General features: G+C 42.6%; 2 protein-coding genes across 12 annotated transcripts in view; both read right to left on the minus strand.

Annotated features, from left to right (window-relative positions):
- The window catches only part of ARHGAP12 (Rho GTPase activating protein 12), a 146,889-nt gene that overhangs the window by 117,549 nt on the left and 3,942 nt on the right, over positions 1 to 25,398 (minus strand). For 3 of the 11 annotated variants that reach the window (XM_044928066.2, XM_044928069.2, XM_025264305.3), the window contains exon 1: positions 818 to 991. The exons of 1 other annotated variant lie outside the window; for it this stretch is intronic. The gene's annotated coding sequence lies outside the window, so the exon portion shown is untranslated. Of the gene's footprint in view, positions 1 to 812; positions 992 to 25,398 lie in introns of those variants that run through there. 7 more of the 11 variants (XM_044928068.2, XM_025264307.3, XM_025264306.3 and 4 more) reach the window with 4 other exon arrangements.
- On the minus strand, positions 546 to 1,526 carry LOC123329047 (vegetative cell wall protein gp1). The gene is made up of 2 exons (XM_044927392.1): positions 1,390 to 1,526; positions 546 to 1,326 (listed from the first exon to the last, which is right to left on the minus strand). The coding sequence occupies exons 1-2, from the start codon at positions 1,524 to 1,526 to the stop codon at positions 546 to 548; spliced, it is 918 nt and encodes a 305-aa protein (XP_044783327.1).

The raw sequence follows: 25,398 nt of genomic DNA on the forward strand, positions 1-25,398 counted from the left end.
GCTTTGAACATGCTCGCCTTCCCAAGTGCCTGGAAAACGGCGGCTGCCGTCAGGAGGAAAACATCACCACGCCTCGAGAATGACCCTGTGGCCTTTTCGTGTCAAAGGGTCTGCGGTAACTTCAGACGCCACACGTCAAGGACAGTCATCCTTAGAAGACAATCCACACACACACACACATTCACACACACCTGAGAAGAGCACAGAGGGTGCTCTGAAATTAAGAACGGTGGAGGAGAATCCTCGCAGAAGGGCTAGAAAGAAGCAGATGCCCACTGAGCAGGGGCGGGGCACCTCTAGAAGCTGCAGAAGTCCCCATGCCCAGTCTGGGGGGATCAATAGCCTTCGAGGAGCCCCAGATGGGCTCCCGGGGCTGCTGGGCGGGCGGGGGTTGCACCCCCTGCAGCAGTTGAGGAGCGGGCTCGCCGCCGGCGGGAGGCCAGAAAGGAGGGCGGCACCGCCAGCCTTTTACACACACACACACATACACACACACACAGCCCGCCACCCTCCTTCCTGGGGGCGGGGCGGCGGGCACTGCCCTCTCACAGGAAGTCAGGAAACCCGGGGGGCAGAGGAGCCACAACTTCCAGCCATTTAAAACCCCGTCGCCCACGTCGGCCGAGCGGCAGGCAGCGGCCAGGCGCCCCGCGCCCGTCCGGCGCCCGGACCCCGCCGGCCGCACCTCGCGCACCCCGGCGTCGCCGCGCGCCAGCACACGCCTCCCCCGGCCCCGCAGCCCCGGCCCCGGGCGCCTTTGTGCAGCGCCGCCCCGACCTGCCCTCCGCCCGGGCTCCCCTCTCCCCACCAACCTCACCGAGGGCCCGGCGGCTTCGCGGGGGGGCGGCTCCCTCCTGGCCCTGCTTGGCGGCGGCGGGGCGCCCAGACGAACCTGAAGGGCGCTCACTCAGCGGCGGCCGCGGCCGGCGCGTCCCCGCAGGCGGCTCTCCCGGGGCGGGTGAGTTCCAGGGCACGTCGGAGCGCGCCGGCGCGGGGGCGGGGCGGGGCGGGGCCACGTGACGGGGCGGGGCGAGGCGCACGTGACCGCCGGGCGGGCGCCAGGGGAGCGGGCGGCGTGGATCCGGGAGGAGGAGGGGAGAGGCGGGGGGAGGGGCCGAGGATCGCACCGGGCGCGCGAGCTGCTGGCCGAGGGAGGGGGGCGGTGGCGCTTTTAAACACCAAGTGGGAAAAGTTGAGGAGACGCCGGTGGGGAAAACGAGGGAAGGGCAGAAGGAAAACGGCCCGAGCCCTGGGGTGGCAGGAGTGGGGCCCAGGGGAGAAGGGGGCGTGGGCCCGCCTGTCCCCTTTCCCGTCCGGCTAGGAGCGCTGCCGGGCGAGGGTTAGCCTTTCCGGGCCCAGATATCGTAGAAAGTCCTCTCGCTACCTCACCTGACGGAAGGGAACTCTGGAGACCCTGGTCCACAACTCGGTCCCGGACCTTCGCCGGGACCAGCCGGCAGAGTGCGAAAACAGCGCGCACACTCCGCGGGCGGGAGGGCGGGCGGCTCCAGGGAGGCTTCTACCATGTGCAAGCCCCGTGAGGGCCACGATGTCATTGCCCAAAGTCACCCCAGCTTGCAGCGCTTGCAGAATGACAGCACGGAATCTAGAAGTCGGAGGCATAACAGGTTTCCCTGGGGAGCCTGTGGCGGGAGTTCTGCTGAACTGGGAATCGGGAGAGAGACCTGGCTTATACCATTGTCACTTCGCCCATCTCGACCTCAACTGTGAAAGGAGCATGTTGGCGAGTCCAAAGCCTCCTGCTAAGATTCAAGGACAGAAAAATCACTGCTATGTATTCGGACTGCAGAAAACATTGGTTACTAACCAATTGTATCTATTATGGCGCAGAGATGAAATTTTAATAAAACAAGCAAAAGAAAAAAGGTCAGGGTATGATTCAAGAGCCAGTCTCTGGAACCGGCTCTTTTGTATTCTTCACATCATGCTTGAAGATGCTGTTGTGTCTGACTTCCCCGTCGCAAGCTGAACTCCCAGTTATCCTGTAGTGACTGCAAAGAACCCAATGGGATATTGGCAAGACTTTTAACAACTGTAGTTTACTGACTTCTTATAAAATTAAATCTAATGGGGGAGCTAAAGTTTTAAGATCTTCTTTTAGGAAGAAAAGGACTTCCTGGAGGTCCAATGGTTAAGACTCTGAGCAATCCCTGATCCGGGAACTAAGATCTCACATGCCTGCAGCACAGCCAAGAAAGGAAAAAGAAAGAAAACATGCACAAGCCTGAGGCCATACTTTCTCTGACCATCCGCTGGACAGTACACCCACTTTGCTTGGCACCAATTGTCTTTCTGTCTCCCTTAACTTTCTAACAAGTAATATTTTGCATGCCCTTGTTCAGCAGACAAGGGTACTGCTGGTGTATGCTTCTGACACTGTTTTCCATAAAACCCCTGGGATCTCTTTATAGAATCAAAACAGGGACAGACAGCAAAAGGGAAACTGTGCCCTGATGGGCATGTGCGGATAACCTTATCTTCCGTGTTTCCCAAGCCTGAGTTGGACACCCGTGGTTTCAGCTTCAGATAGAACTAAACAGTTTGCACACACTAGCTGATCTGCACATAACTCCACTTCCTATTTCACAACCTAATCTCAGATGCTACAACAGTGCCCACAGTATGCTGATCACTACCAACAGCAGATGGAGTCAGATAAAAAGAGCTCTCGCCCAAGTGTGTTGTTTAAAAGGACCTGATGGAAAGCTATGAAATCATATACAACATTGCCTCTAGTCAGTTTTAAATAACCCTGGTAGCATACGTCTAGTGCCTGTGCCCAGGATCTCAACAGATCATTTTCAGGATATTGACATTTAACTTGTGGCTTAAGAAGTAGCATAGAGTTCCAAAATGTAAGGTCCACAGAGGCAGAGATTTGAGTCTGATTTGTTTAGGTAGGTAGCTCCAAAAGCCTAAAAGCACTTGGCATGCAGTAGATGTACAGTAAATTTCTGTTGAATGTATTTTTGAGTGAAAACGTACTCTAAATTGCTGAATAAATTTGTCCCTTCTTCCTTATTCTTTAATAGGTAACCCACTTTGTGCATTTCTGAATGAAATGAAAAAGGCATAAAATTATATCTGGCCCCACTGCTTTGGCTGAAATATATAGAAAGAAGAATTTGGCAGTGTCTATCAAAATTACAAATGTATGCATACTCTGAACCTCCAACTTCACCTCTAGGGATCTAGCCCACATATGTGGTTCCACACATGAGAAATGACAAGGTATTTCTTATCCTTGAAACAGCTTAAATATATCCATCAGCAAGACACTAAATTATGATATAACCATACATTTGACCACTATGTAGCTGTTAACAACAACAACAACAAAAAGTTCTTCATGTTTTAGTATTGAGATTTCTGGGGTTTCCTTGGTGGCTGCATGGTAAAGAATCTGCCTGCCAATGCAGGAGACACGGGTTCGATCCCTGTTCTGGGAAGATCCTACATGCTGTGATGCAACTGAGCCCGTGCGCCACAACTATTGAGCCTGTACTCCAGACCCTGGGAACCACAACTTCTGAAGCCCCCATGACTTAGAGCCCATGCTCTGCAACAAGAGAAGCCACTGCAGTGGAAAGCCTGCACACCACAACTAGAGAGTAACCCCTGCTTGCTGCAACCAGAGAAAAGCCCACACAGGAATGAAGACCCAACACAGCCAAAAAAAAATAAATACTTTTTTTTTTAATTAAGATTTCCAAGATTTTTTTGTTCCATGAAAAAAGCAGAAAAATGGAACAGAATAATGTACTAGCATGTACATATATTAAAGTAGGACAAAGTAACTGTTGAGTTATGAGAAGTCTGTGGATGGAAGATATAGAAAGGACTTTTTTTCACTGTATTCCTATTTAAACTTTGATATTCAAACCGTGAAAAGAATTTACCTATTCAAACAAAAAAATATTTTAAAATTTCTAGTATCTTTATTTTGTTATTAAGACATTCAGGTTTCATCTATTTTATCAAAGTTCACCTGGTTAGAATGAGAATATCAGGTATATTAGTACACATTATCAGGTTTAAAAATTCAGAGCTATTTTCATTAAGTTCAACTATCTTTAACAATCTAAGAATTACGATATTTAGTTTAGGGCTTAGTATAAATCATACCACATGTAGGTACATTTTCAAGAGTGCTTTATTTTTCTCTAAGTAGAGACTTAAGTTTTAATGAATTGGATCCTCTATTTTAGATACTAAAATAAAAATTTTATGGACCATTTGTTCATCTCCTAATTATGGTTGAGAAAAACCACTGAAGGCATGTGTTTCTGTATGTATCTGTTCACTGGTCCGCTTTGTAATGCCAACTGCCTCCTGTTTCCACAGGTTACACAGATGCTCTAGAAATTATTTTACCTAATATGTTTCAGTATTTGATTGTATTTATTTGTGGGCTTAATTTCCAGAAATATCAAAGGGAATTATAATTATAGGCATGGCATTCCGATTTACATAACACCATCTCTTTAAGGATTTTAAAAACTTTGTTAATATTGTCTTGTAAAATCTCACCATTTTCACCATATAAATTTACATGATCAGTTTTTTTACACCCATTAAAAATAAGTGCAGGCATGAATAAGTACGACTTAGGGAAAATTACCACCTGGAACTTCTTTTCAAAATTATATAGGCAGATGGGACGTCCTCAGCGGTCCAGCAGTTAAGACTCTGAGCTTCCAGTGTAGGAGGCTCCAGTTCAATCCCTGGTCCAGGAACTAAGATCCCACAGGTAGTGCAGTCCAGCCAAGTTTGGGGGAAAAAAAATTATATGTAGGGCTTTCTAGAACAAGAAAATTAGTTGTTGTTCAGTTGCTAAGTCATGTCCAACTCTTTGTGACACTGTGAACTGTAGCATGCCAGACTTCCTTGTCCTTCACTATGTCCTGAGTTTGCTCAAACTCATGTCCACTGAGACATGATGCCATCCAACCATCTCATCTTCTGTCGTCCCCTTCTACTCTTGCCTTCAATCTTTCCCAGAATCAGGATCTTCCAATGAGTCAGCTCTTCGCATCAGGGCTGAAGTATTGAAGCTTCAGCTTCAGCACCAGTCCTTCCAATGAATATTCAGGGCTGATTTCCTTTAGGATTGACTGGTTTGATCTCCTTGCAGTCCAAGGGACTCACATGAGTCTTCTCCAGCACCACAGTTCGAAAGCACCACCAGTTCTTCAGTGCTCAGCCTTCTTTATGGTCCAACTTTCATACCTGTACACGACTACCTGAAAAACCATAGCTTTGACTATATGGACCTTTGTCAGCAAAGAGATGTCTCTGCTTTTTAATATGCTGTCTAGGTTTGTCATAGCTTTTCTTCTAAGGAGCAAGTGTCTTTTAATTTCATGGCTATAGTTGCAGTCCACATTGATTTTGGAGCCCAATAAAATGAAATCTGTCACTGTTTCCACTTTTTCTCCATCTATTTGCCATGAAGTGGTAAGACTGGACTCCATGATCTTCGTTTTGTGAATGTTGACTTTTAAGCCAGCTTTTTCACTCTCCTCTTTCACCTTCAACAAGAGGCTCTGTAGTTCCTCTTCACTTTCTGCCATTAAAGTGGTATCATGTGCATATCTGAGGTTATTTCTCCCAGAAATCTTGATTCCAGCTTGTGAGTTATCCAGTGCAGCATTTTGTATGGTGTGTCCTTCATATAAATTAAATAAACCTTGACGTACTCCTTTCCCAATTTTGAACTAGTCCGTTGTTCTATGTCCGGTTCTAATTGTTGCTTCTTGTCCTGCATACAAGTTTCTCAGGAGGCAGATAATGTGGTCTGGTATTTCTATCTCTTTAAGAACATTCCACAGATAGTTATGATCCACACAGTCAAAGGGCTTTGGCATAGTCAATGAAGCAGAAGTGGATGTTTTCTGGAATTTCCTTGCTTCTTCTATGATCCAGTGTATGTTGGTAGTTTGATCTCTGGTTCTTCTGCCTTTTCTAAATCCAGCTTGTACATCTGGAAGTTCTCGGTTCATTTACTGCTGAAGCCTAGCTTGAAGGATTTTGAGCATTATCTTGCTATCATGTGAAATGAGTGCAATTGTATAGTAATATGAACATTCTTTGGCATTGAATTTCTTTGGGATTGGAATGAAAACTGACCAATGCTGAAAATTAGTAAAATTTAGACTATTATCAGCCAATCAAATATATTTGTATTGATAATATTTTCTGCCTATAGCCTCCAAATAAAATATGCATTCATTTCACTTTTGTATTTATCTCCAACATTTAAAAAAGGCAGTAAGGAAATGATCTTAAAAATCAATAATCCATAATTCATTATTTAAGCCTTTCACACTGCATGAACAATGTTTACTACTACTACTAAGTCGCTTCAGTCCTGTCCGACTCTGCGACCCCATGGACTGCAGCCCACCAGGCTCCCCCGTCCCTGGGATTCTCCAGGCAAGAACACTGGAGTGGGTTGCCATTTCCTTCTCCAATGCATGAAAGTGAAAAGTGAAAGTGAAGTCGCTCAGTTGTGTCCGACTCTTAGCCACCCCATGGACTGCAGCCCACCAGGCTCCTCCATCCATGGGATTTTCCGGGCAACAGTACTGGAGTGGGGTGCCATTGCCTTAATGTTTACCAAAACTGGACAGTAGTGCAGTGTTTCAATGTGAAACATAGTTAAGGTAGAAATACTATTTCTTGATTTAAAAATAAAGCTACTCCCCTAACTAGAAACAAGGCAAGGATATCTGCTTTCACCACTTTTGGTCAACATTGTGTCAGTGCTTCTTAGCAAGTAACTGGTGATAAGTAAATGTGCAAATAACACTTTATGTAAACGTATGTAATTTGGTATCATTGATGAAAGTGAAAGTTGCTCAGTCGTGTCCGACTCTTTGAGACCCCATGGACTATACAGTCCCAGAATTCTCCAGGCCAAAATACTGGAGTGGGTAGCCGTTCCCTTCTCCAGGGGATCTTCCCAACCCAAGGATCAATCCCAGGTCTCCCACATTGCAGGCAGATTCTTTACCAGTGAGCCACCAGGGAAGCCCAAAAATACTGGAATGGGTAGCCTGTCCCTTCTCCAGGGGATCTTCCCTGCCCAGGAATCGAACCAGGGTCTCCTGCATTGCAGGTGGAATCTTTACCAGCTGAGCTACCAACCATCCAAACAAATCATGTTACTTAAATCCGTATGATAGGTGCATCAGGCTGGGTCAGAGGATTAAATGAGATAAAAGCATCTAGCCCCTTTTCCTGCCACCTAACATTGGGAAGATCCCCAGGAGAAGGAAATGGCAACCCACTCCAGTATTCTTGCCTGGGAAATCCCATGGACAGAGGAGCCTGGCAGGCTACGGTCCATGGAATCGCAAGAGTCGGATACGACTTTGGGACTAAACGACCAACATTGGGCAGGTAGTCAGTAATTGATAAAATTGAACTTCTGTAGAGTTTTTTTCAACTCTTAGTAAAAGAGTAATTTGTTATAAAATTGTTATAAAGTGTACAGATTTACACAGGTAGAAGAAGAAAGTATACCTCTTTCTCCGGTTGGGTTCCTCCAGTAAGACCTGAGGCAAGGATTAAAGTGCAGGAAGACTGAAGGTGATGGAAGGACCAGTGTTAGGGGTGAGGAAGTGAGATGGGGAAGAAGGCAGTCACTCCTGGGCGCTGAATCCAGCCTGCAGGCACTTGGAGATTAATCCCACTATGCAGATTCTGAGAGCCAAGAAATAACAACCTCTCTTTTATTTTCAAATACAACTGAGTGGCTCTAAGCTCAAATACAAACTTTATTTCGTGGGATTTTCGAAACACATGTGCAGATGGGGCTGGCCAGCACAACTGCGTTTTCCCAAATATGCTCCATGAGTCCTCCAGCTCCACAACAGCAGGAGCCTAGGCCACTTTTAGTTGAGCCTGTAAAATTTACATTGTTTGCAGCCTTTGTACTTTCAATTCACCCTAATAATCATCACTAACATTTGATTGAGGAATCAGTCCTGGAGAATTGTCTCAGTTCCACACTTCAGAAGTCACATTTTGGGGGATGAGTAAATTAGGAGGTTGGGATTAACATATACACACTGCTATGCATAAAATAGATAATCAACAAGGACCTACTGTATAACATAGGGAACTCTACTCAAAACTCTTTAATAATCTATGAGGGAAGAATCTGATAAAGAATAAATATTAGGTATATGAATAACCAAGTCATTTTGCTATACAACAGAAAATAACACAACATTGTAAATCAACTATATTCCAACACAAAATAAAAATTTTAATAAATTTCAAAAAAGAAACATGTTTTTGTACAATCCAAATTATATTTAAAATATTAGAATATTAAAATGCACGTTGTCCTCTTTATTGCTACACTGAAGTATAACCATATCAATTCCCAGCATAAATCCAAATGTGATGATACTACAAAACTCTAAGTCAGATCAACTATAAATCAGATATCTTGGCAATATAGACTATCCAAATAGCTGAGAACCAAAAAATAAGAAAAAAGAAAAAAGGGCAAGGCATGTTGGCGCTGAGGCGGAACAGAGTTCATGCACAGAACTTTTACTGGATCCAAAATTCTGAATTCATCAGGCTGGTTATTCTCCATCCCAACCACCATCCCCAGATGCCTTCTCTAGCCTTCTCTGCCCTGCTTCATGCCCTGCAGGCTAACCCCTTGCGATTTCATCACAGCCAGTCTCCCTTGCCCTGCAGCTCTTGGTTAGAAGGGGCTGACAGAGGTTAGAGGGTGGACAGAGAGAAAGGCCAGAGTGTCCACTTCCCTCCATTCTCTGCCTCGAAAGTTTTGGTGGAAAGACAGCTGCTCACCACCCCAAATACATTTCCCGGAGGAAGCCCTTCTGCATGGTTCGCGCTCTCTCCAGGCTCTGGGACCCTGGTCTTTCCTCCTGTACCCAGAGGCCAGGCCTGAGGATGGCTTCTGGCTGCAAACCTCACTCCTTTATCTGTTCCTTTTCCCTACCCCCACTTCCGAGAATAGTTCCAGCACCTCCATTAAATTCACTTAGCTGGACCTTTTCCTGATGGGACCCTGACTGATACATTTGGTTAACTGACTTCCTAACCAGGAACAGATTAGAAATATAACAGGCCTGGGAGTTCCCTGGTGGCCTGGTAGTTAGGATTCTGCACTTTCACTCCAGGGCTCAAGCCCTAGTCAGGGAACTGGGATCCTCAAGCCATGTAAAGCAGACCAAAAAAGAAAGAAATATAACAGGCCCTTGGCAGTTTTTTGTGCCACTGAAATTAGAAGGATTCCAAGGAATACTTCAGCAAAAATAATAATGACCAACATCTGAAGGCAAGTGAAATGAGAAAATACTATATAAAAAGCAGGGAAAAGAAAAAAAGCAACTAGTGCTCAGAGCTGTTTTGAACACATTTAGTAAAGGCTTTTCAAGAACTCTGGAGGTCACTGACCTTTTTTTATGATGTTGGTTTGGAAGACTTTTAAGTGTTCCTAGTCCTTGAAGCTTGGCGGCAATCATCCTAAAAGTTGTCGTTTAGTTGCTCAGTCGTGTCCAGCTTTCTGCAACCTATGGACTGTAGCCCACCAGGCTCCTCTGTCCAGGGGATTTCCCAGGCAAGAATACTGGAGTGGGTTGCCACTTCCTTCTCCAGGGCATCTTCCCAAGCCAGGGATCGAACCCACATCTCCTGCATTGGCAAGTGGGTTCTTTACCACTGAGTCACCTGGGAAGCACCTGTAAACCTCCCCAAAGGAAAGTTTTTAACATAAAAATACAGGTTTCACTAGGCCTGGAGAATTCTTTGAACAGAGGAGCCTGGTGGGCTACAGTCCATGGGGTAGCAGAGAGTCGGACACAACTGAGCAACTAACAGTTTCAGGAACCTCTGCGGCTGCTTCTCTGCCTCTCAGGGATGACTCTAACCATTGGAATGGAGAAGGGTGAGGGACAGAACATCTACCAAAAACACAGTCTCCACCATCAGGTCCTTACACATAACAGTTTACATCAGCACCATTACAGGTAAAACCAACCCATTGCCACTAGATGCCAGCTAATGCTCTAGGTATTCAGATTTGTTTTCTCAGATTTGAGTTTCTGTAAGTCTAAGAGAATTGATTATACTTTTCATTTGTATTTCTATTCATACTATTCATTTTAATTTCTAAAAACACCATAAGCAACATCATAAGACAAACACCATTCACTAGAAGGAATACATTTTAAGTAAAAGATGAGCTGTATCTTAATACAGCTAGTTAAGAAAAGGAAGGATATCACCAATTCTTTAGATCCACTGTGCCTAGTTATTGAATTTATGTTGGAATTTAATTTTTGACTGAGAAAAAAATTCAACTTCCAGGGAGCACTGTACAACATCTGTTGATAAGATCATGACAGCATTTACATAGCTGTCATGGTAACCAGAATTTAATCCTCCATTAGTGTCTTGGAACAACCAGGCACCCCAGGAAGCGAGGAGGATGATTCAGCCGATGGCATGCTCCCTTCCTTGTGAGTCAGGAAAATACCAAAGCTCCCACTCAGCGTTGTCAGGGTACCTTATATGAGACATAAAATGCAGCCACTCTGTGATCTGTGACACTGGCCACAGGGGCTTCATTACATAGTCCTGTAAAATCTATTTTCATTGATTTTGAGACCAACTTTTACTTTGTGCTGTGGGCAGGTTTTACTTTCCTTTTTGTCTTTTCAGTTCAGTTCAATTCAGTCGCTCAGTTGTATCCTACTCTTTGAATCGCAGCACGCCAGGCCTCCCTGTCCATCACCAACTCCCGAAGTTCACTCAGACTCACGTCCATTGAGTCAGTGATGCCATCCATAGGCAAACATATACATTAGTATGTATTTTAAATAACATGCTGCCGGTAGGTTTTCTGTGGTTATTTGTTTGTTTCTGGCCACACCTCTTGGCTTGCAGGATCTTAGTTTCCCAGCCATGGATTGAACCCAGGCCTCAGCAGTGAAAACACGGAGTCCTAACCACTGGACTGCAAGGAAATTCCTCCCTCTGCCCCCTATTTTTAAAAAAAAAAAAAAAAACATATTATCATATTTGCAACTTATTCTTCACTGTCATCCTTTTGGGTGCAAGGTCACTGGGAGAGTAAAATAGTTCTTTTTGCTGCCTTACCAGTTTGGTTTGAAAGTAAAAGATAAGATTGAAACTAACGGCTAAAATGAGGTATTTTTTTTATCTTCATTCCATGGTATAACAGCTGCAGAATCTAAAATGGTCAGAGCTATCAAATTCAAATCCAGGGTTGTGGTAAAGCCTCTGTGCTTTGTATAGAATTCTGAAAGGTCTGTGAAGTCTGAGTGAGCCATCTAATGGATCTGAAACACTGAGGATTTTGCACAGTGTGCAAAATTGAAAAGATTCCGTTTAACAGATGGAATAAAATGAGGCAGATAATATGGCTACTTTGAAAAATCACCAGAAAAGTTCTTGCCACATAGGACTTTCTTGCCATTATTTTTCAGTTTGATTGACATGCTCATACTCTTTGCACATGTGCATGGGCCTGCACAGAGCCAGGAAAGAGAGGATTTTGTACATCTAAGAAGATATTAAATCCTAACTAGGATGGAGAAAGCATGTGATAGAAAATGAAAGTTCTTTTGTAGTTGGAGAGACCTAGAGGTGATCATACTAAGTAAAGGAAGGCAGAAAGACAAATATCATAATGTCACTTACACGTGGAATCTAAAACATGGTGCAAGTGAACCTGTCTACAAAACAGAAACAGACGCACAGACGCAGAGAACAGAGGAGTGGTTGCCAGGGAGGAGGCAGGGCAGGGGCAGGGAAGGATGGGCTGGGAGTTTGGGGTTAGCAGATGCAGACTATTACCTCTGAGGGGCAGGCAGCGTGAGGGCTCTTAGCTCCCCTGCCAGGGATTGAACCTGTTCCCTCTGCAGTGAAAGCGTGGAGTCCTAACCACTAGCCCACCAGGGAAGCCCCCAGACTATTACATTTAGAACAGATAAACAACAAGGTCCTATTGTATATCCAACCTTCTGGGATAAACCATAATGAAAAAGAATATAAAAAAGAATATATGTATACATGTATAACTGAATCACTTGGCTGTACAGCAGAAATTAATACAACATTGTAAATCAACTACAACAAAAAATAAAAATAAGATTTAATAGTTCTTTAATAGTTAAAGAAATGGGGAGGAAAAAGAGAAAACTCTCTCCCTTGGTTTGACAGATGATCTCAGCTCTCCATCTGAGCATGTGGCTTCTCTGGCCCCACTTGTAATTCACGTGTTTGAACTCTTGACCATTTGAATGTATCTACTAATACAACTTCCCATAGCTTCAGGCAAATAAACCAACATGTTGCTTGTTCACTCAGTCTCTGATAAAGAAGATTCTCTCCTGTACTGACATTCAGTTCTCTTAAGGCAGTCCACATCATTGCTGGAGTTCACACACTTTTCCTTAAACAATGAACTGAAAAGAAAGAGCTATTTTCTTAAACCATAAAGATTCCAGAGCCAGGACTTCCCTGGTAGTCCAGTGACTGAGATGCAACACTCTCAATGCAGGGTCCCCAGGTTCGATCCCTGGTCAAGGAACTAGATCTCACATGCCACAGCTAAAGATCCCACGTGCCACAATGAAGACTGAAGATCCTGCGTGCCCCAGCTAAGACTCGGCACAGTCAAATGAATAAATATTTTTTTAAAAAAACCAAAAGATCTCAGAGCCCTGTTTCTGAGTGGCTAGCAGATTTCTTTTCGTCCTAGTCCATCTAGTGAAGTGAGATCGCACACCCACTGCCAAACTGGTTCTGCTTCATTTTGGTGACCTTCATTCTCCTGGGTGTTTACAGTCCTGCTTAGACTAATAGAGAAAGTGAGCTAGTGCCTTGCATGCAAGAGTCCCAAAAGAGTCCGTTTGATTCAAGTCTGCTCTTTGACCCTTGTTTCTTAAACATTTAGACGTATAGCGTTTTACATTTACATAAATTCACATGCTGTTGTCGGACATTTTTACACCCATTGTTTAGCCTAAGTGAAGTAATTATTTTTACTAGCAACAAAAATTTAGAGACTTTCCTGGTGGTCCAGTGGCTGGGACTCCGTGCTCCCAATATAGGGGGCCCAGGCTCGATCCCTAGTCGGGGAGCTAGAGCCCACATGCCATAACTGGGACCCAGTGCAACCAAATAAATAGATAAAAAATTTTTTTAGCTTTCATAGAATAAAAATGGGGCTGGAAACAGTTTCTGTCAAAGATGATAAGGAAAATGGACTTCACTGGCAGTTCAGAGGTTAAGAGCCTGGGCTTTCAGTGCAGGGGCACCAGTTTGATCCCTGGTCAGGGAAGTTCTGCACGCCACCGGCCCCCCGCTAAAAAAGAAAAGATTGTAAGAAAATCAAATTGAGTTCTTTAACTTGATGGTGCTTAGTAACTTTCAACTCACTGGACCGTGCTGGGAGAGAGGAATGCAGTAGAAAGACTTCTGGAGGGAATTCAGACTCCTAGATTAACAGTCCATTTCTGTCATTAATTAGCAGTGTCATTTTAAACAAGTATCATCTTGGGTACTTCCTCTCATAGCTTCAGTTCCTCCACCAGTGAATCGAGAGAGCTGGCTGGGATGAGATCCTATTCATCCCCAGTGTTCCTTGATTCTCTGTATCACCTCAAGATATTTGACAAAGGAAGTCGTTCTGGGGTCTTAATTTTTTAAACCTGATTTATTTATTTATTGAACTGCATCGCGTCTTAGTTGCGGCACGCAGAAGCTTCGTTGTGTCATGCTGGATGTTATCCATGCGGGGACCAGGGAGCGAACCCACGTCTCCTGCATTGTAGGGTGGATCCGTTATCACCGTGCCACCAGAGAAGTCCCTTAACTTTTAAAACTAACACTGCAGTGTAATCACACTTAATGCTCTTCCTTTCAGCCACAAAATATTTTTCTTGTATAACGTAATCTTTCAAATACCCCTTGGATAAGATGAGGAACTATTATCCCCATTTTCCAGATGCAGAAATTTGGGGAGTTCAGAGTCATTATTGGACTTCCCTTGTGGCTCAGACAGTAAAGAATCCACCTGCAATGCGGGAGACCTGGATTCGATCCCTGGGTTGGGAAGATCCCCTGGAGAAGGGTAAGGCTACCCACTCCAGTATTCTGGCCTGGAGAATTCCATGGATTGTATAGTCCATGGGGTCACAAAGAGTCGGACACGACTGGGCGACTTTCACTTTCTTCATAGTCACCAGCTCAAGGTGAGAACAAATAGTTTATTTACTCCTGACCCATCACTGCAAAGCAGGGGAGTCTGTATTTATATCCCCATCTTGTCATGTACTTGCTTTTATTGCATCCAGGGAAGAAAAATACGTGGAAGTGCCTGCCTTTCAGGAAGTGGTTACAAAATCAAGGATGCCACTCCAAATTAAATAACATCTAATTAAGTCATTGACAAATCTCCCTGGAATGGACACTTTGTGAAGCCACCATGGCTTCACAGTGGCTCATGCTGAGATATATGCCTCATGATACATAATATACATAATATGATATTTGAAAATGTGTAGAAAGCAGTATTAAAATGAGAACAGGGTTTAGTGAAAGAACAGAGCCTTTTATCTCGGTAGCATGACCTTTCATTTCCCTTCTACAACAGAAAGAAATGTATCACTTGTCTTTCCTATTCTTCCCAGTTTCCCCTTGACTCTGCTGTTCGGATGCTGAGTCTGGAATGACATAAAGAGGAGGAATTCACAGCGTTGCAGACAGAAGGCCTTTCTCTGGACAGAGCTTGTTAGTTCTCTTTGTAAGTAGGGATAACAAAGACCCCAAGAGATGAACAGACAAAGGACATAAGTAAACAATTCACAAAAAAGGAAATTCAGGTCTTTGGCAAACAGTGGTAAAAGGTTCCATCTCACTCATAATCAAAGACATGCAAATTAAAATACTAATGAGAGACCATTTAGGGAAGTGGTTTGTTGTTTGTTGTTTATGATAATATTGGCATCAGTGTGAAAGCTGCTTTCTTGCCCATTGCTAGGGGAAACCAGCAGCTCTGCAAAAAAGAAAATTGGCAATGATAAAAATCAAAACTAAAGCATTAAAATATTTCATGCTTTTTTCATGTTTTGTTAAAGATTTATTTATGTTTTCATTAAAAAAAAAATTTGCCTGTGGTGGGTCTTGTTGCACTCTGCTTTTTCTAGTTTCTGTGAAAGTGAAAGTGAAGTGAAAGTTGCTCAGCCACATCCAACTTTTTGCAACCCCATGGACTGTCCATGGAATTTTCCAGGCCAGAATACTGGAGTGGGTAGCCTTTCCCTTCTCCAGGGGATCTTCCCAACCCAGGAATTGAACCAGGGTCTCCCCCATTGCAGGTGGATTCTTTACCAACTGAGCTATCAGGGAAGCCCCCAGTTGCTGTAAGTGGTGGCTTCTCCTCATTGGAGAGCTCTGGCTTCTCAGTGCAGTGGTTTCTCTTGTTGCAGAGAATGGGCTCTAGGCATGCAGGTTTCAGGACTTGCAGCGTGTGGGCTCAGTAGTTATGGCGCAGTCGTGGGGCTTAGTTGTTCTGAGGCATGAGAGATCTTCCCAGACCAGGGATCAAACCACTGTTCCTTGCATTGCAAGGTGGATTCTTAACCACTGGACCACCAGTGAACTAGTAATTCCACTCTTGGGAATCTATTCTAAGAAAGTCTAAGTATGGAAACCATTTTGTATACATTGATGTGTTCATCATAGGGTTGTTTGTTAAACCAAAAAGGAGACACTAAATAATTGTCCAATAATGGGTTAGTTAGGTATGACTCGTCCTTACCAAAACGTTGTGAAACAATTAAAATTAAGTGATTCTAATCTCATAAGAAAACAGATATGTTATTATATAATGTGGAAATTAGGTCAGAAAAGCCATGAAAACAAACAGGTTTTGCGTAAAGATGAAAAAAAAAAACTTATTTCTAGAAGAAAGAAAACAATGAAAGAAATTGCTAAAATATTAATAGGAGTTGTCTTCAGATTGGTAACTCTTCTTTTTTATTTTTCTGCATTCTTCAATAGTTTTATATTGATCATTTAGGATTTTTTATAGTGATAAAAGTATTTTTTGAAAAAGATAAAAGGTTGGACTTTCCTGGCACATTCAGTGGTTAAGACTCCAAGTTCCCAAGGCAGGGGGCATGGATTTGACCCCTGGTTAGGGAACTAAGACCCTGAATACTACACAACATGACTAAAAAATAAATTAAAAAGATAAAAGCTTAACATTTTTCATTATAGCCTCCTTTAAGAGGGGCTTCCCTCATAGCTCAGTTGGTAAAGAATTTGCTTTCAATGCAGGAGACCCAGGTTCAATTCCTGGATCAGGAAGATCCTCTGGAGAAGGAAATGGCAACCCACTCCAGTATTCTCGCCTGGAGAATCCCATGGACAGAGGAGCCTGGAGGGCTACAGTCCATGGGATCGCAAGAGTCGGACATGACTTAGCAACTAAACGTGACCATCTCCTTTAACAATGTTGTCTGAAGGAAAAACTGAATTCCCTGGATCACATCTCTCATAACTATTATTTTTTCTTTTTGATTTCTATACTATCCTCACCTATATTAAATAGATCACTTGATCTATTAACTAAAACAAAAAGAAATGTTCCTAACAGTCTCCTTGGAAATTTCGTCTGAATGAGCCTCGTTTCCATTCTTTCCAGTTCACTGCGAACTCTAGAACTGCCATCTCACTCACAAGCCAGAACTTCTTTTTAAAATTTCTTTGTGACTCTATTGTTATTTTTCAAAAAGTAAAATGCTGAAAACAATGATAAAAGTCGGTAGTATTTAGTCTTCAAAAAGAACAGCCTGGCCTTTATCAGAGAACTATCCAGTACTCAGAAACAAAGAACCCAGAGGAGGAGAAAACAACAGCTCTTCAGCGGGAGGCGGAAGTCCTGTCCCCTGAGCTTGTCGTGGAAAGACCTGCACCTTGAGTTTGGACTATCGCGCACCAGGCATCATGTGGGCCAGATGGTCCACTGTTGGCTTGGATATTTGTGATGCCGTCTAAAATCAAAACCAAATAGATACACTAGCTAAACAGATTTTGAAAGACCAGCAAATTGGTGTCAGCAGGACAGAGAAACAAACTTCAGATTTCATCAGCAGTTTCTGCAACTTCTTTCTTCCTCCTTTTTCTTAAAATACCCTTCCTAAATTTGTGTCTCCTGTTAGGAAGCATGCAACATCTTTTTGGCCATGAATGTGGCCAAAAAATGTGGTTGATACTTACATATCAACACTGTCTCCACCTTATCTTCTGTTTTTTGTTTTTTTTTTTCTTTACTATGATTCAAGAAACAAAAAAAAAAAGAAAAGAAAAGAAATGGTGCAGATTGTTTCCTTCTGTGATTCCACGATAATAAAGATGAGTGACGTGATCCCTTTTATGACGGTTGTTGTTGGCCCCCAGAGGGTCAGGCTTAGCAACCCACTGTTTATCCTCTTCTCCTGGGACTTATCATTTTTCCTACATTACATGTTGAGCACTCACAGCCCTTTTAATGCTCACACCCTTGTGTACATTCCATTCATCGTGCTCAGCCATTATGGATTATTGCCATCTGGTGGAAAAACAGGGTTGACTACCAGATGGTAGTTTTGAAATTTCTGAAAGTAAAATGAAGTCGTTTTCATCAGGAGAAAAATGCATTTCTTTCTCTCATGCATATTCCTGGGAATCTGAATACGACAAGTGATGGACACGTACACGCTGCTGTATTTAACATGGATAACCAACAAGTACCTACCATGTAGCAGAGGAAGCTCTGCTCAGTATTATGTAACAACCTAATTGGGAAAATAATTTGAAAAAAGAATAGATACATGGATGTGTATAACTGACTCACTTTGCTGTATAACTGAAACTAACACAACATTGTAAATCAACTGTTGTAATTTAGTCACTACATTGTGTCCAGCTCTTTGTGACCCCCATGGACTGTAGCCCACTAAGCTCCTCCATCCCTGGGATTTCCCAGGCAAGAATACTGGAATAGGTTGCCATTTCCTTCTCCAGGGGATCTTCCCGACCCAGGGATTGAACCCATACTCCAATAAAAATAAAAAGTTAAAAAAAAATAGAATAAGTATTTTTCTATTCCATTTCACTTGGAGGAGGAAGGGGTATGCAAGTTCAGCTGCTTAAGAGTCAACATGAAAGTGTTGACTTTCTATTTTGATTATAAGAACTGTGCTTGCAAAGAAGTTTCACTGTGTTTTTAAGCAACCCTATGATCTTAAGACAGAAAAATGACAAAACAAAACAGCTAAAGTTTCTCAATTGCCTTTCCCTTCACCAGGGAGAAATACAGTATTAGATTGCTTCTACTTCTAAGTTTTGTAATAGCACAGTTGAGTCACTGAGCAATTTTCAGATATATTAGTTCTTAACATAAGATTCATTCATAGCCAAAATTTAATAGTATGCAAAGTGACAGGATGAATATGATTCCAAAACAATGAGGCGTTTCTTTTCCCAAGTTGTCATAAAATTTACTAACACTATTACAGTTTATAAAAATCTAAATTCAACAAGATATCAGGTCTGAGCACCTCAAAACTGTCAACATTATAAAAGACAAAGATGGCAGAGAAAAAGAGCTTTATGAAACATAAGCACCAAAGACAGTGAGTGATTCTTGATTGGACTGTGATTCTGGAAAGAGAAAAATACAACTAGAGGAAATTTGAATACAGGCTATATAATAGCGAATATTATTGTAAGAGTGTTAAATTTCTTAGAGAAGATAATGCTCTTGTTATGTAAGACAATGTCTTTTTCTTGGAAGAAGCAGAATAAATATTTAGGTGTAAAACTTACTTTTAATTGGTTGAAAAGTATATATAGAGAAATGAAGTATATGTAGCAAAATAATAATTTGTGAATCTAGCAGAAGGGCTTATGGATTTCCATTGTTTAATTTTTTCAAGTTTCCATAGGCTTCAATTTTTTTTAATAAAAAATTGGGGGACTTCAGTGGCAGTCTAATTGCTAAGACTCCAAGCTTCCACTGCAGGCAGTGGGGTTCGATCCCTGGTCAGGGAACTAAGATGCCACATGCCATGAGGCCAAAAAAATTGGGACCAAAAAAAAAAAAAAAACAACTAGTCTTTAAAAAAACTTTAAAGAGAACTTCTTTGTCAGCCTATGATACAAATGTCATTGACACACAGTAAATAATTGAGTAAGTGTATCATTCACTGGAGTGTATCATTCCAGTTACAGGCCTGTTAGTCTTATTTTTTGCTTTGTTTTGTTTCACTGTGTCATGTGGCTTATAGGATCTTAGTCCCCAACCAAGGATTGAATCCAGGCCCTCAGCAGTGAAAGTGCCAAGTCCTAACCACTGTTCCACCTAGCAATTCCTTGGGCCTGTTAGTCTTGTTACCAGATGTAATACCATGAATAAGGTCACTTGGTGGGATCAAAAACATCAGGTGGGTTATGCTTCCAGCCATGATGTAGTAGGTATCGGATTTACTCTCTTACCTTAATTAAGAAATTGGAAATATAAAACACTGGCTCACAGATATGGACCCCAAAAAAAGCTTAAGACAGTGTTCCTGGGAATTTCCTGGAGGTTCAGTGGTTAGGGGGCTTCTCTTGTGGCTCAGCTGGTAAAAGAATCTACCTGCAATGCAGGAGACCTGGGTTTGATCCCTGGGTTGGGAAGATCCCCTAGAGAAGGGAAAGGCTACCCACTCCAATATTCTGGCCTAGAGAATTCCATGGACTCTGTGGTCCATTGGGTTGCAAAGAGTCGGACACGACTGAGCAACTTTCACTTTCACTTTTCAGTGGTTAGGACTCAGTGCTTTCACTGCTAAAGGCCTGGTCTCAATCTCTGGTTGGGAAACTAAAATCCCACAAGCCGCATGGCATAGCCAAAGAAGAAGACAGTGTTCCCTCAGATAAGGAAACCCCTGAGGGGTCCCAGCTCACCATCCACACTTTCCAGGCTGTAGCTCAAGGAGTTGTAGTTGTTCAGTCACTCAGTCATGTCCAACTGTTTGCGACCCCATGAACTGCAGCACACCAGGCTTCCCTGTCCTTCACTATCTCCCAAAGTTTGCTCAAACTCATGTCCATTGAGTCGGTGATGCCATCCAACCATCTCATTTTCTGTTGCCCCCTTCTCCTGTTGCCCTCAGTCTTTCCTAACATTAGGGTCTTTTCCAATGAGTCAGCTCTTCGCATCGGGTGGCCAAAGTATTGGGACTTCAGCTTTAGCATTGGCCCTTCCAATGAATATTCAGGATTGATTTCCTTTAGGATTGACTGGTTGGATCTCCTTGCAGTCCAAGGGAATCTCAAGAGTCTTCTCTGGCTCCAGGGGGGAGAAACGCAAATGGTGCCCAAGGGAATCTCTGAGCTGAAGAACCATGAAAATGACAGAACTGAAGTGAAAGCGGTTATAACTTGCAGGGCAGAGCACAGGAGAGCAGAGGACCCTCTGACAGAGAGCCTTGGAGAACTTCAGAGGGTTCCCTCAAGTCCTCAGCTGAGCTGAGATCAGAACATTCCTGTGAGGAAAGAGCCCGAGGCTAGAGAAAGTACTACCACCTGTAAGGAGGAGGCTGAACACTCCTTACAGGCCAAACCTCTGCCAGAACAAAAACCTCTTCACTACCACACATTAAGTCAAACACTAAAAAGAATATGTCCTCAGGAGAGGGGCCAGATTAGCTGTAGAAGGAAGGCTGCTTGGGCTCCACCTCACAAAATGTAAAAGTGAACCTTGAAAAGATCAAATGGTTTTCAAGTTGTTTAACTGCAAATCAGGATAAAGCTCAAAAGATACTTATAGGAATATAATAATAATCCTGCATCCAACAATATAAAATTCACAGTCTAGTGTCTGCACAAAATAACAGAACAAAAAGAAGCAGGAAAACACAACCCTCAGTGAGAAAAAAAATCAATCAATAGAAATAGACCTCCATATGGAACTTATGATAGAATTGGTGGATGGGAACATTAAAACAGTTGTTATACTCCATGTGTTAAAGAAGCATGACAAAGGGATACTTGGAGATGTAATCTGGGAATTACCTGGCAGTCCAACGGTTAGGACTCCACACTTCCATTGCAGGGGATACAGACTTGATCCTTGGTTGGGAAGTAAAATCCCACAAGCTATGCAGTATGGCCAAAAGAAAAAGAAAAGATGTAATCCACATTTCCACACTGAACTTTTAAATATGGAAAACACAAAAAAAGACACTAGATGGGATTAACAGCAGATCAGACGATACAGAAGAAAAGATTAGTGAACTTGATAGGTAAAAAAATCTTAAAGACTCCACACAAAAATTATTCAAAGTGATAAAAGAATTTAGCAAGTTAGCAGGATACAAGATAAATATACGGAAATTGGTTGCATTTCTTTACACTAACAATGAAATACCAGAAAGGGAATGTACACAATCCATTTTATTTTTTATGTTCTAAAATATTTACTTATTTACTTGACTGTGCCAGGTCTCAGTTGCAGCATGCAAGATCTTTAGTTGTGGTATGCAAACTCTTAGTTGTGGCATGTGGGATTTAGTTCCCTGACCAGGGATCAAACCCAAGTCGCCAGCATTAGGAGTTCAGAGTCTTAGCCACTGAACCACCTTGGAAGTACCAACAATCCCTTTTAAAATTCTATCAAAAAAATAAAACACTTAGGAATAAACCTTACCAAGGGGTGAAAGACTTAATATGCTGAGAACTACAAAGCATTAATAAAGGCAACTGAAGAGGATTCAATGAAATGGAAAGATATCCCATGCTGTTGGATTGGAAGAATTAATATTGCTAAGATGACCATACCACCCAAAGAAATCTATACATTTAATGTGCTTCCCTGGTGGCTTAGATACCTGCAATGGAGGAGAACCAGGTTTGATCCTTGGGTCAGGAAAATCCCCTGGAGAAGGGAATGGATACTCACTCTAGTATTGTTGCCTGGAAAATTCCATGGACAGAGGAGCCTGGTGAGCTGCAGTCCATGGGGTCACAAAGAGTCAGACACAACTGGGCAACTAACACTATCAAATTACCCATGACATTTTTCACAGAACTAGAACAAATAATCCTAAAATGTATATGAAATCATAAAATACCCAGCAGTGACAAAGCAGTACTGAAGAAAAAGAACAAGGCAGACAGCATAATCCTCCCAGACTTCAGACAATACTACAAAGCTACAGTAATCAAAACAACATGCCATTGGCACAAAATGAGACACAGCAATCAATGGACAGAATAAAGGTAAGCATCATTTCTGTCATCATGGAATTTAGTATATCTTCCTAAAGAAATCTGAACATTGATCATTTTTATCAGCCTAGATTAGACTACTTCAAAGCATGATATTTTCCCAAAATAATAAGAGGGAAGGAAAGTGGCTGTTGGATACTTTAATTAGATTAAAATAAACAAAATCAATGGAACTGGTCATTGTTGGCTTGAGTAGGTTGCTAGAAAAGACTGAAGGTTCCAAACCACTGATTTTTCTTTTCTCTTTTCCTTTAGGGAATAAGGTTTCACTTATATCATTGCTGTTCGTAAAAGCAGCCGTCTCTTAGGATGCAGTGGAACAGTACATCTGGAATTTTTTAAATGGTCTCTTCTAGTACCCCTCTTCCTATTTAGTGATAGAGCTATAGTCATCCATACTCTGGCAGGGCTAGCCTTATGTATGGGTGAGATGAGCAACTTAAAAGCACTCAAAATATTTATCCCCATTATGCCTGAAACTCTAGCACTTGAGAGTTTCCTTTGGGTTGGGCATTTTGTCTTCAAGAGTTTTTTTTTTTAATTGGAATATAGTTGATTTACAATGTTGTATTAGTTTCAGGTGTACAGCAAAATGATTCAATTATACATATACATATATCTATTCTTTTTCAAATTATTTTCCCATTTAGGTTATTACAGAGTATCAAGCGGAGTTCCCTGTGTTATACAGTAGGTTATTGTTGGCTGTCTATCTTATAGATAGTAGTGTATATATATGGCTTCCCAGGTGGCACTAGTGATAAACAATCCACCTGCCAACGCAGGAGATGCAAGAGATGCAGGTTGATCCCTGGGGCGGGAATATTCCCTGGAGTAGGAAGTGGCACCCCACTCCAGTACTCTTGCCTGGAAAATCCCATGGACAGAGGAGCCTTGTGGGCTACAGTCCATGAGACTGCAGAGTCAGGCATGACTGAGCCACTGAGCACACACACAGTGCGTATATGTTAATCATGAATTCTTAATTTATCCATCTCCCCCACCTTTCCCCTTTGGTAGCCATAAGTTTGTTTTCTATGTCTGTGGGTCTGTTTTCCATTTTGTAAATAAGTTCATTTGTATCCTATTTTTAGATTCCACATATAAGACATATCATATGGTATTCCTCTTTCTGTCTGACTTACTTCACTTGTATGATAATCTCTAAGTCCATCCACATTACTGCATATGAAGAGGTTTTTTTAAATTAATTAATTAATATTTTGGCCGCATCACATGGCATGTAGAATCTCAGTTCCTAGATCAGGGATAGAACCCATGCCCCCTGTAGTGGAATTATGGAGCCCTAGGCACTGGACTTAGGGAATTCATTGTCACTTATTTCTTGGGATATTTTTTATTTAGGTTAGAAAAGAAAGCACTGAGCCCTCAAGTAGGTTTAAGCTCAAACTACACAAAGTATCCCAGAGGTTTGGGAAGGGGCTGTGGATGGACTTTATCATATGAGAAAATGTGCAGTCCAGGACGGACCTATGACAGAATCTCAGAAGTCTGACTCTTGAAAAGCCTAATATCAAACGGTAGCATCTATTACTGCTGAGCAACCATTGCACCTCCACAGGGTTGAATGCACTGTTGGAGATTGTGGTCTGACTTCCTTTTCAGTTAGGGAAGGGTTTCACTACACGAGGAAGCAAATGATGAGGTTGTTTGCTTGGAATTTGCAGTTGCATTCTGCTCAACATGAGCTGTAAATACACAAGCCCTTTTTCAAAAATCTGTGACACACTTAGAAGAAGATCTTATATTCAACATAAGCAGTAAACCAAATGCACAGAAGACATATGCCAACCGTCTGCCACCCTCATCAGTAGAAGGGCTTCAGAAATACACTTCTAACTAAACCACTTTTGTTGAGAATCGCCTTTGATGGCTGAGAATTTTGCTAATGACATACTTGATTTAAACACATGGAGTCAAGTCCAGAATATAGGAATGTTTAAATTATAGCCCACGTTTGCAGGTAACAGCTTTAAACACGCTGTGGAATAAACAGTGAAGATTGGTCTCTGGGTGTAATTATATACAGTTTTCAATTCCTTTCACTAAACATATGTTGAGCACTTGCTGTGTTAAATTCCAAGATGCAAAGATGAAGACGCTGTGATCTGTGCACACATTTTATTGATTTTTTTGGCTCCAATGCACAGCATGTGGGATCTTAGGCCCCTCGCCACCAAGGATCAAACCTGTGCCACCTGCAATGGAAGCCAGGAGTCTTAAGCACTGCACTGCCAGGGAAATCTCATGAGATTAAAGTTTAAAAAAAAAAAAAACTGCAATTAGTTTCAAAAGATTGGACTTCTACTTCTGGCCCAGATGGCATGACAGCAACAACTGGATTTACCTTTCTCCTTTCTGAAACAATTTTGAAAGACAGGAAAATACAGGAAACGAGTGTTTTCAGACACTGCACCCCAGGACAACAATCCCTGAGAGAGTGGAGACACGTGAGGTGAGCACTGTGGTTGTCTCAGCCTACTGCCTGGAGAGTTTTGCAGGGGCAGCTCAGACAGTGGGAACCCCGGTGGACCCTGGTGTCCAGGGAGGCTGTGACATTGTGTCCCTGAGTGGTCCAGTGGCAGCGATGGGAATGCCACCCAAGGAAAGAGCTCCAGAGACCAGCGGAGGGTCCCCAAGGGCCTTCAGTTGAGGACTGGTCAGCCCCCGAGTGTGGGGAAACTACTCAAAGGTAGGACCAGAGGGACTCATCCTGGAATGAAGAACCTTATCATTCCCAGGGCATCAGGTGGAGCATGCAAAAGAGCACTGCCTCAGAGGAGTGGCAAGATGCGCTCCAGAATGAAGGCCATTCTCAGCCTGCCTGGCAAAGCTTAGCAGAACCGTGTAAAGGATTGAACTCTTTCCAAGTAATTTAACTGCTTCTCAGAACAAAGCTCAAGAAAACTTTCATAGGAATAGAAAAATATCTGGCACCTAAGAAGGTAAAATTCACAATGTCTGGCATCCAGTGAAAAATGACCAGGCATACAAACAAGAAGAAAAATACCATGA

The sequence above is a fragment of the Bubalus bubalis genome, chromosome 14 (assembly GCF_019923935.1).
Source record: "Bubalus bubalis isolate 160015118507 breed Murrah chromosome 14, NDDB_SH_1, whole genome shotgun sequence".
In the NCBI taxonomy this organism is placed as follows: Eukaryota; Metazoa; Chordata; class Mammalia; order Artiodactyla; family Bovidae; genus Bubalus; species Bubalus bubalis.

Excerpts from the sequence above, each read along its gene's own strand:
- LOC123329047 (XM_044927392.1), bottom strand. The coding sequence starts at position 1,526 with ATGGTAGAAGCCTCCCTGGAGCCGCCCGCCCTCCCGCCCGCGGAGTGT. Across the intron at positions 1,327-1,389 it reads CCAGAGTTCCCTTCCGTCAG|CGCTCCTAGCCGGACGGGAA; the intron begins GTGAGGTAGCGA and ends CTCGCCCGGCAG.